This window comes from Balaenoptera borealis (genome assembly GCF_965194805.1).
Source record: "Balaenoptera borealis genome assembly, chromosome: 10".
NCBI lineage: Eukaryota > Metazoa > Chordata > Mammalia > Artiodactyla > Balaenopteridae > Balaenoptera > Balaenoptera borealis.
The window spans coordinates 11,993,305-12,008,265 of NC_138874.1; the positions used below are offsets into that span (position 1 = coordinate 11,993,305).

The following is a 14,961-nucleotide window of genomic DNA, read 5'->3' on the forward strand; positions in this document are numbered from 1 at the left end:
ATTTAAATGAATACTTGCTCTGGTGTGACAGGTATTATAATTGTAGAATTCACAGTGTACAGTAATGGCTCAAAGGAATAACACATTTTGCCTCAAAACTAAAGGTGATATATACAGAATGCAGGCAGAAAGTGGGGTGCATGGTTTATAAATAATTTAAAAACAATAATAAATCCAGTTAAAAGTTGGACTCCTTTTTATTATCATCATATGCTGACAGTTCTAAACAGTGCCAGTGTTAAACCCTCCTTCCACTGAGATGGACTTCGAATGCCCTGCCCCTGGCAACCATTGGTGGTGATTGTATTGGGAGCAGCAAGGGGGTGGGGAGGTGGCCAAGGAAAGCTCCAGATGGCAGGATGACAAATTCTGGAAAAAGATGAGGAGTTTCTCAAGTAGGAAATATGGAGGGGCATTCCAGGAAAGCCCCCAGCACATATACAAAGGCATATAAAACAGCATACTTGACTGCAGTGCAGGGGGAAATAGAAGTTATTTTCAGTAGGTGGTAATGATCCATTAAATATCCATATGGAAAAAAAATCAGTCTCAACTCCTATCTTGTAAGTGTATTCTACACAATAATCAATTCTAGGTAGCTTGCAGATCTAAATGTGAAATGTAAAACAATTAAAGTTTTAGAGGAACATAGAAGGTGGTCATGATCTTTGTCTTTTTTTAAAAAAATTAATTAATTTATTTATTTTTGGCTGTGTTGGGTCTTCGTTTCTGTGCGAGGGCTTTCTCCAGTTGTGGCAAGCAGGGGCCACTCTTCATCGTGGTGCACGGGCCTCTCACTATCGTGGCCTCTCCTGTTGCGGAGCACAGGCTCTAGATGCGCAGGCTCAGTAGTTGTGGCTCATGGGCCCAGTTGCTCCGCGGCATGTGGGATCTTCCCAGACCAGGGCTTGAACCTGTGTACCCTGCATTAGCAGGCAGATTCTCAACCACTGTGCCACCAGGGAAGCCCATGATCTTTGTCTTTTAAACAGAACACAAAAGTCTCTAAAAGGAAAGATAAATGAGAACTTGAAGCATTTTAAAATTAAGTATTTCTGTTTTACAAACGATACTATTAGGAGATTTAAAAAGCATCCCACAAAATGGGAAAAGATTTTCCCAATACATATATGTGACTAAAGACTCATACCTAGCATGTATAAAGAACTCTTAAAAAATCAGGAAGGAAAGACATATAATTTAAGAGGAAAAAGAACCAGAAAATAGACATGAAGAACCACTTCACAAGAGTGTATATCCAAATGGCCAGTAAACACATGAAAAGGCACTCAGCTGCATTAGTCATTAGGAAAATACAAAATAAAACCATAACATGATACACCCACCAGCGCAGCTAAAATGAAGGAGGGGGAAAATGTTTTGGCAAGGATGTGGAGCAAATGGAAGGAAAGTTTTGCACTGTTTGTAGGTGTGTAAATTGGCACAATAACTTTGGAAAATTGTTTGGTGGCACCTCCTGGACCTTCCTATATGCACAATTAATAACCTGGTGATTCCACACCTAGATATATACTCCACAGAAATGTCCCCATGTTTACCAAAGGACATGTAAAGAATGTTCATAGCAGCACTCTTCACAATAGATACTGGAAACTAACCAAATGCCCAAGAACAGTAGACTGGAAAAATACTCTGTATATTCATGTAGTAGATGACTATATGGCAGTGAGAATGAACAAATGACAACTGCACACAAAAGTGTGGGGGAATCTTACAAACAATGCTGAGCAAAAGACACACAAGAATAGTAGGCAAGACAAGCCTCTTAGATAGCCTCATCCACCAGAGGGCAGACAGCAGAAGCAAGAAGAACTACAATCCTGCAGCCTGTGGAACAAAAACCGCATTCACAGAAAGATAGACAAGATGAAAAGGCAGAGGGCTATGTACCAGATGAAGGAACAAGATAAAACCCCAGAAAAACAGCTAAATGAAGTGGAGGTAGGCAACCTTCAAGAAAAAGAATTCAGAATAACGAGAGTGAAGATGATCCAGGACCTCAGAAAAACAATGGGGGCAAAGATCGAGAAGATGCAAGAAATGTTTAACAAAGACCTAGAAGAATTAAAGAACAAACAGAGATGAACAATCAATAACTGAAATGAAAACTACACTAGAAGGAATCAATAGCAGAATAACTGAGGCAGAAGAACGGATAAGTGACCTGGAAGACAGAATGGTGGAAGTCACTGCTGCAGAACAGAATAAAGAAAAAAGAATGGGGGCTTCCCTGGTGGCGCAGTGGTTGAGAATCTGCCTGCCGATGTGGGGGACGCGGGTTCGAGCCCTGGTCTGGGAAGATCCCACATTCCGCGGAGCAACTGGGCCCGTGAGCCACAAGTACTGAGCCTGCGCGTCTGGAGCCTGTGCTCCGCAGCAAGAGAGGCCGCGATAGTGAGAGGCCCGTGCACCACGATGAAGAGTGGCCCCCGCTTGCCGCAGCTAGAGAAAGCCCTCGCACAGAAACGAAGACCCAACACAGCCATAAATAAATAAAAATTAAAAATTAAAAAACAAAAAAATTAAAAAAAAAAAAAAAGAAAAAGCAAAAAGAATGAAAACAAATGAAGACAGCCTAAGAGACCTCTGGGACAACATTAAACGCAACAACATTCGCATTATAGGGGTCCCAGAAGGAGAAGAGAGAGAGAAAGGACCCGAGAAAATAGTTGAAGAGATTATAGTCAAAAACTTCCCTAACATGGGAAAGGAAATAGCCACCCAAGTCCAGGAAGCACAGCTAGTCCCATACAGGATAAACCCAAGGAGAAACACGCCAAGACACATAGTAATCAAATTGACAAAAATTAAAGACAAAGAAAAATTATTGAAAGCAGCAAGGGAAAAACGACAAATAACATACAAGGGAACTCCCATAAGGATAACAGCTGATTTCTCAGCAGAAACTCTACAAGCCAGAAGGGAGTGGCATGATATACTTAAAGTGATGAAAGGGAAGAACCTGCAACCACGATTACTCTACTCGGCAAGGATCTCGTTCAGATTCGATGGAGAAATCAAAAGCTTTACAGACAAGCAAAAGCTAAGAGAATTCAGCACCACCAAACCAGCTCTACAACAAAGGCTAAAGGAACTTCTCTAAGTGGGAAACACAATAGAAGAAAAGGACCTACAAAAACAAACCCAAAACAATTACGAAAATGGTCATAGGAACATACATATCGATAATTACCTTAAAAGTGAATGGATTAAATGCTCCAACCAAAAGACACAGGCTTGCTGAATGGATACAAAACCAAGACCCATATATATGCTGTCTACAAGAGACCCACTTCAGACCTAGGGACACATACAGACTGAAAGCGAGGGGATGGAAAAAGATATTCCATGCAAATGGAAATCAAAAGAAAGCTGGAGTAGCTATACTCATATCAGATAAAATAGACTTTATAATAAAGAATGTTACAAGAGACAAGGAAGGACACTACATAATGATCAAGGGATCAATCCAAGAAGAAGATATAACAATTATAAATATATATGCACCCAACATAGGAGCACCTCAATACATAAGACAACTGCTAAAAGCTATAAAAGAGGAAATCGACAGTAACACAATAATAGTGGGGGACTTTAATACCTCACTTACACCAATGGACAGATCATCCAAAATGAAAATAAATAAGGAAACAGAAGCTTTAAATGACACAATAGACCAGATAGATTTAATTGATATTTATGGGACATTCCATCCAAAAACAGCAGATTACACTTTCTTCTCAAGTGCGCATGGAGCATTCTCCAGGATAGATCACATCCTGGGTCACAAATCAAGCCTCAGTAAATTTAAGAAAATCGAAATCATATCAAGCAACTTTTCTCACCACAACGCTATGAGATTAGAAATGAATTACTGGGGAAAAGAAGTAAAAAACACAAACACATGGAGGCTAAACACTACGTTAATAAATAACCAAGAGATCACTGAAGAAATCAAAGAGGAAATCAAAAAATACCTAGAGACAAATGACAATGAAAACACGACAATCCAAAACCTATGGGATGCAGCAAAAGCAGTTTTAAGAGGGAAGTTAATAGCTGTACAAGCCTACCTCAAAAGACAAGAAAAATCTCAAATAAATAATCTAACCTTACACCTAAAGGAACTAGAGAAAGAAGAACAAACAAAACCCAAAGTTAGCAGAAGGAAAGAAATCATAAAGATCCGAGCAGAAATAAATGAAATAGAAACAAAGAAAACAGTAGCAAAGATCAGTAAAACTAAAAGCTGGTTCTTTGAGAAGATAAACAAAATTGATAAACCATTAGCCAGACTCATCAAGAAAAAGAGGGAGAGGACTCAAATCAATAAAATTAGAAATGAAAAAGGAGACGTTACAACAGACACCACAGAAATACAAAGCATCCTAAGAGACTACTACAAACAACTCTATGCCAATAAAATGGACAAGCTGGAAGACATGGACAAATTCTTAGAAAGGTATAACCTTCCAAGACTGAACCAGGAAGAAATAGAAACTATGAACAGACCAATCACAAGTAATGAAATTGAAACTATGATTAAAAATCTTTCAACAAACAAAAGTCCAGGACCAGATGGCTTCACAGGTAAATTCTATCAAACATTTAGAGAAGAGCTAACACCCATCCTTCCCAAACTCTTCCAAAAAGTTGCAGAGGAAGGAACACTCCCAAACTTACTCTGTGAGGCCACCATCACCCTGATAGCAAAACCAGACAAAGATACTACAAAAAAAGAAAATTACAGACCAATATCACTGATGAATATAGATGCAAAAATCCTCAACAAAATACTAGCAAACAGAATCCAACAAAACATTAAAAGGATCATACACCATGATCAAGTGGGATTTATCCCAGGGATGCAAGGATTCTTGAATATATGCAAATCAATCAATGTGATAGACCATATTAACAAATTGAAGGAGAAAAACGATATGATCATCTCAATAGATGCAGAAAAAGCTTTTGACAAAATTCAACACCCATTTATGATAAAAACTCTCCAGAAAATGGGCATAGAGGGAACCTACCTGAACATAATAAAGGCCATATACAACAAACCCACAGCAAACATCATTCTCAATGGTGAAAAACTGAAAGCATTTCCTCTAAGATCAGGAACAAGACAAGGATGTCCACTCTCTCCGCTATTATTAAACATAGTTTTGGAAGTCCTAGCGTCAGCAATCAGAGAAGAAAAAGAAATAAAAGGAATACAAATTGGAAAGAAGAAGTAAAACTGTCACTGTTTGCAGATGACATGATACTATACATAGAGAATCCTAAAGATGCCACCAGAAAACTACGAGAGCTAATCAATGAATTTGGTAAAGTTGCAGGATACAAAATTAATGCACAGAAATCTCTTGCATTCCTATACACTAATGATGAAAAATCTGAAAGAGAAATTAAGGAAACACTCCCATTTACCATTGCAACAAAAAGAATAAAATACCTAGGAATAAACCTACCTGGGGAGTCAAAAGACCTGTATGCAGGAAACTGTAAGTCACTGATGAAAGAAATTAAAGATGATACCAACAGGTGGAGAGATATACCATGTTCTTGGATTGGAAGAATCAATATTGTGAAAATGACTATACTACCCAAAGCAATCTACAGATTCAATGAAATCCCTATCAAATTACCAAGGGCGTTTTTTACGGAACTAGAACAAAAAATCTTAAAATTTATATGAAGACACAAAAGGCCCCGAATAGCCAAAGTAGTCTTGAGGGAAAAAAACGGAGCTAGAAGAATCAGACGCCCTGACTTCAGACTATACTACAAAGCTACAGTAATCAAGACAATATGGTACTGGCACAAAAACAGAAACATAGATCAATGGAACAAGATAGAAAGCCCAGAGGTAAACCCACGCACCTGTGGTCAACTAATCTATGACAAACGAGGCAAGGATATACAATGGAGAAAAGGCAGTCTCTTCAATAAGTGGTGCTGGGAAAACTGGACAGCTACATGTAAAAGAATGAAATTAGAACACTCCCTAACACTGTACACAAAAATAAACTCAAAATGGATTAAAGACCTAAATGTAAGACCGGACACTATAAAACTCTTAGAGGAAAACATAGGAAGAACACTCTTTGACATAAATCACAGCAAGGTCTTTTTTGATCCACCTCCTAGAGTAACGGAAATAAAAACAGAAAACAAATGGGTCCTAATGAAACTTAAAAGCTTTTGCACAGCAAAGGGAACCATAAACAAGATGAAAAGACAACCCTCAGAATGGGAGAAAATATTTGCAAATGAATCAACAGACAAAAGATTAATCTCCAAAATATATAAACAGCTCATGCAGCTTGATATTAAAAAAACAAACAACCCAATCCAAAAATGGGCAGAAGACCTAAATAGACATTTCTCCAAAGAAGACATACAGATGGCCAAGAAGCACATGAAAAGCTGTTCAACATCACTAATTATTAGAGAAATGCAAATCAAAACTACAATGAGGTATCACCTCACACCAGTTAGAATTGGCTTCATCAGAAAATCTACAAACAACAAATGCTGGAGAGGGTGTGGAGAAAAGGGAACCCTCTTGCACTGTTGGTGGGAATGTAAACTGATACAGCCACCATGGAGAACAGTATGGAGGTTCCTTAAAAAACTAAAAATAGAATTACCATATGATCCAGCAATCCCACTACTGGGCATATACCCAGAGAAAACCATAATTCAAAAAGACACATGCACCCCAATGTTCATTGCAGCACTATTTACAATAGCCAGGTCATTGAAGCAACCTAAATGCCCATCGACAGACGAATGGATAAAGAAGCAGTGGTACATATATACAATGGAATATTACTCAGCCATAAAAAGGAATGATATTGGGTCATTTGTAGAGATATGGATGGACCTAGAGACTGTCATACAGAGTGAAGTAAGTCAGAAGAGAAAAACAAATTATTGTATATTAACGCATATATGTGGAACCTAGAAGAATGGTACAGATGAACTGGTTTGCAGGGCAGAAATTGAGACACAGATGTAGAGAACAAACGTATGGACACCAAGGGGGGAAAGCAGTGGGGGGTGCTGGTGGTGGTGTGATGAATTGGGCGATTGGGATTGACATGTATACACTGATGTGTATGAAATTGATGACTAATAAGAATCTGCTGTATAAAAGAAAAATAAAAAAAAATAAGATACAAGGATGTATTGTGCAACACAGGTAATATGGCCAATGTTTTATGTTAAAAGAAAAAAAAAGAATAGTAGGCAAAAGTAAACAGTGGTGTTCAGGGATTGGTCAGTGATTACCTTGTGGGGCAGTGAGTGTAACCAGGCATGGGGGTGCTTTGAGGCTGTTTCTTAATCCAAGTTCTAGGGACACAGCTCTGTGTGTGTGTTGTTTTATGCATGTTTCTGTGTATAAAAGAGTTAAACGAAAAGGTTTTTAAAAATCCAGCATCGATAATTTAGGTAACCAGTTCAGTATAGAATGTAAGTGGAAAACTGATAGAAGATGATTCCGTAGAGTTACAAAGCAGTAGAGTATGGAAAGCCTATATGCCATATTAAGGCATTGTACTTGGGGGTATGGACACACACAGTGGAGAACAGTGAAGGCTATGAGCTATACCATGGCTAGATGTGCATTTGAAACAGATCTTTGGTGGCAACAGGACAGAAAAACAGACGGTGTATAAAGAAACGGGAGCCAAGGAGATCATTCATTTACTCAACCCATATTTATTGAAGGATTACTGTGTCAACATGGGGGATATAGCAGTGAACAAGACAAAGTCCTTGCCCTCATGGAGCTTACCCAGTAATTGGGGAAGCAGATAATAAATAACACACAAATAAAGACACAAATAAGATATCAAATTGAGATGTTTTGTAAAGAAAAATGTATTACAGTAAAGAAATTGTGAAAGGAGGAGGTAGTTTTAGATATGGTGGTCAGGAGAGGACCCGCTAAGGATGTGGCACTTGAGCAGAGACCTAAACAGGATGAGGGAGTGAGTCATAAAAATATCCAGAGAGGAGAGTCCCAGGCAGAAGGGACAGTGGACGCAAAGCTTCTGAAAGGGAACAAACTTGGTGAATTTAATATTCAAGGAACATCACTGAGGAGGAGAGTGCATAATGGAGAAAGTGGTTGGAAATAAGATCAAAAAGGTAACAAGGTGCCAAGTCATGAGGGTCTTCTAAAACATGATAAGGACATTAGATTTTCTATTACTCAAGAGATAGGAGAAGGCTAAGTATCATAGCAAATACCCTCAAATCTTGGTGGCTTATTAGCAAAGCAAAAGTTTATTTTTTGTTCATGCAGAGTCCAACGGGATGCGGTCAAAAGGTTTTTCCTAGTCACTGCCCTTTGCATAGTGGAGGGTCCTCGTCACTTGGGGACCAGGCTTCTTGAATATTAGGAATCCATCACCTTATGCTCTCAAGGTCACTCTGGAATCCTGACATTCTTGAGCCAGCAGGTAGAAGGGAGAAGAAGCATGGAGTACCATGCACCCACTACTTAACCAGTTGACCTGGAAGTGACACAATTCTGCTCACATTTCTCTTGGCAAGAACAAGTCACGTGGTCCTCCTGTATGCAAGGAATAACCAGGAAATGGAATCCCCAGCTGGGCGGCCACTTCCCAATATCAGCTCCATTAAAAAAGGGGAGTGTGACTCTTTGGAGATCAGCTAAATGAAATTTCTTTGTTGCAGGTTTTATCAGAATTAGGATGAAAAGCCATTGGAGACGCACTAATAGGGTAGTAACAAAGTCTTTAAAAATCCCCCTGGCTGCTGGCTGGATTATAAACTGTGGCTGTGGGGACATTAAAGAAGCAAGGAGACCAGTTTTGAGGAAGTTTCTTTAGGTTAGAAATGATGGTGACTTGGACCAGGGTGATAGCAGCACAGGAGGAAAAATGTGGTTGAATTTGGGATAGATTTTGAAGGTGGAGCCAGTAAGATTTGATTATAGGTTGGATACGTAAGATATGAAAGAGACTAAGGAAAGGATTTTGGCCTGGAAAACTAGGTGACTGGGAGGTGCCCTTTAATAAGATGCTGCCCAAATGGCATCTTGCTTCTCAAATGTCGTCTTAATTATGCCTCCCATGCCACCCTATTTTACACTGTAGCCCACGTGAACACCAGGAACTCTTGATCCTCTTCTCTCTACTCTGTTCTTTCACTCATCACCCATCCTTTATAATATACTGTGTAATTTACATATTTATTATGTTGATTGTCTATCGTTCGTACTAGAGTGTAAGTTCCATCAGGGCAGAGTTTTGTAATGTTTTGGGCGCTCATTTTCCCATGTGCCTAAAAAGAGTGTCTGGCACAGAGTTGTCTGGCTCATGTGTGGAATGAATGAATGGTGGGCACGGGAGGAGTAGGTATAGGTGAGAGCATGGAATGAAGGCCTTTGCTCGAGATGCTTATTAGACATTCAAAATATGTTGGATAGTTGGATATACTGGTTTGGAGTCCAGAAAAGAGGTCGTGCATGGCGCTGTATTTTTAGTAGTCAACAGCATATTGACAATAGATTCTTAAGGCCATGGAACTGGATAAGATCATGTAGGGAATTATGAGAAGTCTGGAGTAATTGACTGGGTCAGACACTGCTGGGAGTTTAAGTTGAGGACTGAGACTGACCATTGGATAGCAACGTGAGGTTCTTAGCAAAACAGTTTCATGGAGCGGTTGGAATGAGACTCTGATTGCAGTGAACTCAGAAGACAAAGGGAGCTAAGTTGTGGAGAAAGCGAGTGTAGCCAAAATTTTTTTGAGAAATTATTACCAAGGGATGCAAAGAAATAGGGTGATATCTGGAAAATATCCAGCATCTGGAAGGAAAAGGGTCAAGGGGGGTATGTCTTTTTTTAGGACAAAAGATATTACAGTGTGTTTACATTGTGATGAGGATGCTCCAATAAAGAGAGAAAAAAACAGGTAATTCAGGAGAATGGGGGAGAACCACAAGAGAAAGGCCCTTAAGTAGTAAGAAGTAATGTTATACAGTGCACACAAATGATGGGATTAGGAAAGAGTGAGTTTATTTGGATAAAAGACAATTATAATTTTTTTAAGATAAGAGATTGAGGATCTGAACAGTGAAACTAGAAAGGAGGAGATAGATATGTAAGAAGTAAGCACAGAGAATCAACATATTCTAGTCCTGTATGGAGGAAGAACTTCTAGAACAGTGGTTCTCAAACGTGAGCACATATCAGAATCACTTGTAGGATTTATGAAACACAGATTACTGGGCCCAGCCCACAGATTTCTGATTCAGCAGGTCCAGGATTGCATCTGAGAATTTGCATTTGTAACAAGTTGCCGGTGCCTCTTTCTCAAAGTACCATGTGGAGTCCAGCAACGTCAGTATCCCCCAGAAGCTTATCAGAAATGCAGAATGTCCAGCTCCACTCCAGACCCATTGGATCAGATGCTGCCTTTTAACAAGTGATTTATTTGCATGATGAATTTCGAGAATCACCGTTCTAGGATAGTGTTTTTCAGCCTTGTCCCCAGGTGATTCCAGCATGCAGCTATGATTGAGAACAACTGACTCAGGGTGACCCCAAGGTATATTGCCTGCATGACTAGGTGAATGTGAAGTGTCATTAAATAAGATAAAAAATTCATGGGGAGGAGCAGGTGCGTGGAGGTTGACAGAGTTCAGCTTTTGACACGCTGTATTTGAAGATTCCTTTGGGACGTCAGCTGAAGCTCTTCAGTTGAGTGTTTAGATCTTGAAGCTGGGAGAGAGATGGAAGATCAGTCTAACTCAGTGACAGATCTGAGCGTCATCAGCATGGAAGTAATAATTAACATTAGGGGTGTTGAGGACCTCTGCTCAAGAAAATGAGAAACCTGGCAAAGAGGTCCAAGGAAGGCACGTGAGCCAGGGTAGAAGAAGAGAACGCTGCAGAGCAAGTGGGAAGAGCAGTGTGAAAGGTGTGAGCACAGGCAGGAGTTGGCAGGACGCAGAAGCTAAAGTGAGGGTTGTAGACAGAAGGAAGAATCAGTGATGTTTGCTGTCTCAGAAAGTTCCAGTAGGGCTTCCCTGGTGGCACAGTGGTTGAGAATCCTCCTGCCAATGCAGGGAACACAGGTTCTAGCCCTGGTCTGGGAAGATCGCATGTGCCACGGAGCAACCAAGCCCATGCACCACAGCTACTGAGCTTGTGCTCTAGAGCCCGCATGCCGCAACTACTAAAGCCTGCACGCCACAACTACTGAGCCCACATGCCACAACTCCTGAGCCCGTGTGCCACAACTACTGAGCCCATGAGCCACAACTACTCAGCCCGCATGCTGCAGCTACTGAAACCCACACGCCTAGAGCCCGTGCTCTGCAACAAGAGAAGCCACCACAATGAGAAGCCTGTGCACCGCAACAAAGAGTAGGCCCAGCTCGCTGCAACTAGAGAAAGCCCATGCACAGCAATGAAGACCCAATGCAGCCAAACATAAATAAATAAATAAATAAATAAATAAATAGATAGATAGATAGATAGATAGATAGATAGATAGATTTATCAAAAAAATAAGAAAGTTCCAGTAATATAGACTGAAAAATATCAGTTACCTGTCATTTGGGAAATCACAAGTGGCCTTGCCATGCACAGTTCTGGGCAGAAGTAGCTGCAAAGCCGTGGGGCAGAAGTTTTAGCAGGAAACAGGAGACAAGGAAGTGGGATTGTCAGACATGGACGACCGTTCCAAGAAGCTTGGCTGTGCCGAAAAGGACAGAGTGAGTGCTAGAAGATGTCAGTGGAAAGCAAGTTTTCAACTTGGCCAAGACCGGAATCTTGCCACTGGCCATTAGGAAAGAGCCATTGGTTAGTCAAGGGGGAAACTACTGAATCAAGATGTCGGGAAGAATGGAACCCAGGGCATCTGTGGGGTCAGCCTCAGGAGGAGCAAGAAGGTGGGTATGAATACAGATAAATTTGTAGTTGAGGGGTTGGGAAGTGGGAAAATTTATGTTTAATAGCTTCAATTTTCTCTAGGAAGTAGGGGTCAAAGTCATTTGCTTGGAAATAGTTGGGGAGGGATCTTGGAGATTTATTTTTTAAATTTTCATGTACTTTCACAAAAGATAAAAACTCCTATCTATATGTAGAATATATAATATACCTAGATTTTTAAAATTATGTATCATAAACTTTGTTCCTTATGAAATAACCCATTTCCAAACACTGACCAGGAAAGATTACTATTAAGAATACCCAAAGATGAATTCCTACCCAGTATCCTTATTTTCAAACTTAATTTTCCTCCAACGCTTCCTCCTTATTTCACTTATAACTAAAATTAGTTGTTTTTATTTTGATAATTTCTCACTGTATCTCTCTTCTGCTTGTTAGGTTAATCATTGGGGTGTTTGTTCTTGCTGTTTCCCATGTGTTGAAGTGTTTCTACTCTCTCCATTCTCACCATTCCCATCTCATTCAAATTAATTCTTTTCAAGCAAGATTTCTGAATGCCAAACCTCTCCTTGGTAGTCTCAATCACATGAAGACAGCCTTTATGTTTTTGAGTTATAAATATAATACATTCTTATACAGAAATGTAAACCATATAAAGGAGGAAGTAAAGTATCGGTTCCCAATTTTGTGTGTGTGGGTGTGTATGTTTGTGTTGCTTTCTGTGACCCTTTACATAAAGTCCCAGTCAAAGTAGGTTGGAAAAAGGCAATTTGTCTCCTAATCCTGGATAAGAAACCTGGAGGGGATGGCCAATTTTATGTCACTGCCATGTCACTCTGCATGGTGTGTGTCAACAGTTTCTCTTTCATGAGTTGGTCCTTGTGTCATCCAAACAGCATAAAACCTACCTGGCTCTCTTGGTTTTTCACTATAGATTATTGGGGGTGGAAGTTTTTTAAATTATAAATTGTTGAAGAATATGATTCCAGAAGTTTGATGGAGTCCCGTTCCCCCTTGGCAGATTTGGGCTTTGAGTCCTGACATATCTGGTCCATTTGCCCAGCTCTCTGATGGTGAGTTGGGGTCCACCTCAGCCTCTCAGTTACTAGCAGAGATCTGGTGGGGAGTGAGATGGACCCACCTGAGGACCTGAACCTGGTGTGTTCTCCCCACGGAGGCAGGAAGCAGAGGAGGGCAGGGATGCCCTAATACTATGGCCTAAGGAGTCTGTGCTCTGACCAATAGGACCAGCCACTCCTCCCCAGAGAGAGAAGTGGTAAGAGATGGGTGAGAGGCACTGTGTTACCCCATCATGGGGAGGAGAGCTGACTTCTCCGCCGTGAGTAGTAGGTAGGATGGGCGGGACACACAAAGCTGAGGATCAGAAAGATGAAGGCAATCATTCGTGACCACACACTAGTGGATGGTAGAGTCTGAATACAAACCCAGATTGGTGTGACTTAAAACCTTAGCCTTTGTGGGAATCTCACTTCCACGATGCTTCCTTCATTGTGAAGACTCACTGGAATGTAATACATTCCTAGTGATGGGGGGTTGTGGGTCAGCTTTCTCTTATGTGTGTAGATGGCCAGGAATTTGATTGTGGATTCATAGACTAAAAAGAGGCAGAGGAGAGCCTGGAAAGTAGCCCCAGACTCAGAAGCAACCCCAAGCTTAAGAGGAGATGGGCCTGTGAGATTGTTTCCCAGTTCTCCATCCTTCGCTTTCTACCTTCACTCACTCTGAGATGCCTTGATGTGATGTGACAGCTCATTTCATGGGTCCCAGTAATAATTAATATGGAAAAAATCAATTGACTTGAAAAATTGGGAAACTGGCCTATACCGTATATTATTATTTAGGAACGATGTAGAAACAAAGCTAAAAGTGCCTGCCTGGGAAGAAAATTGGTCTCTCTTGTCTGGTATCTGGAGTTCTGCAGCTCTTGAATGAAGGGGAGGGGGTGGGTATTATTTATTATCACATGTACTTAAAGAAAAATAATTTGATCAGTGGCCGTTCTAAGTGGTTTTTGTGTATCTTTCAGATGTCGCCCATTTAATGTGGTTTGAAAGACTCTATGTTTGGCTTCAGTGTTTTGAAAAATACATCTTGTACCCAGCAATCATTTTGAATGCCCTTACTACGGATGCATTTTCAATAAGCAATTACCGGAGACTTGGTACCCAGTAAGTGGATAACTGTTTATTTTCATCATGATTTGGATCACCACGTTTTCAAAATCTAGTGGGTTTTCTCTGAACGGGCTGCAGCAGAAGCCAACTTCTGTCTACTAATGATGGGCCACGTAACAGTAAGCCATGGTGGTCTTTGGCTTAAACTCGCTGGAGCTAGATGGTTATTGTAGAGGGACTGGGGTGCAAACGAAGTTAGATCTGCTTGGAGTGATCTTATGAATAAACGTCAGTAGATTTGAAAATCATCCTGCGAAAGCTTAGTCAGGAGCCTTAAGAAGATGACGGAAGTGCAGTGTGATTCCAGGGTTCCTGGCATTCCAACCATCATGCTTAGAGCTTTATTATGAAGTGCCTCTAGCACTTCATGTAGCAAAGACTCGAGCATTTTGTGTTTGAGGGAGGGGGAACTTAATCACTATTACTGCTCTCTTTGCATTTCTCAGGAAAAGCCTCATAATTTAAAAAAATGGACCACAGAGAGACTTCATGTCATCAAGATGCCCGTTTTTGCAAAGCATTAACAGCGTATAGCTGAGTTAGTGGTTTCATATTTTAAAAGGAACTCTGAAATTACAAACGGAAACCTACTTGATAATTTGTGGATGCGTTGTTCTGACAAAAGGTTGACATTTCTGTTCAAATAAGTTAATAAAGGAGGATGACGTGAAAGAGATTCCTTCCCAGATTTGCATATGAGTCACTTTGCTTAAACGTTATGTGCCCAAGTCAACCCTGATTCATAATCCCAAGCATGCCTACTCTTCCTTTTGGGCTGTGATGAGGACAAATTAATTAAT

General features: G+C 40.4%; 1 protein-coding gene across 5 annotated transcripts in view; it reads left to right on the forward strand.

Annotated features, from left to right (window-relative positions):
• Positions 1-14,961, forward strand: part of PCNX2 (pecanex 2) — a 281,650-nt gene that overhangs the window by 143,051 nt on the left and 123,638 nt on the right. For all 5 annotated transcript variants that reach the window (XM_082407553.1, XM_082407550.1, XM_082407549.1 and 2 more), the window contains one exon: positions 14,014-14,155. In XM_082407553.1, coding sequence (XP_082263679.1) covers positions 14,014-14,155 — 142 coding nt within the window. The remainder of the gene's footprint in view (positions 1-14,013; positions 14,156-14,961) is intronic.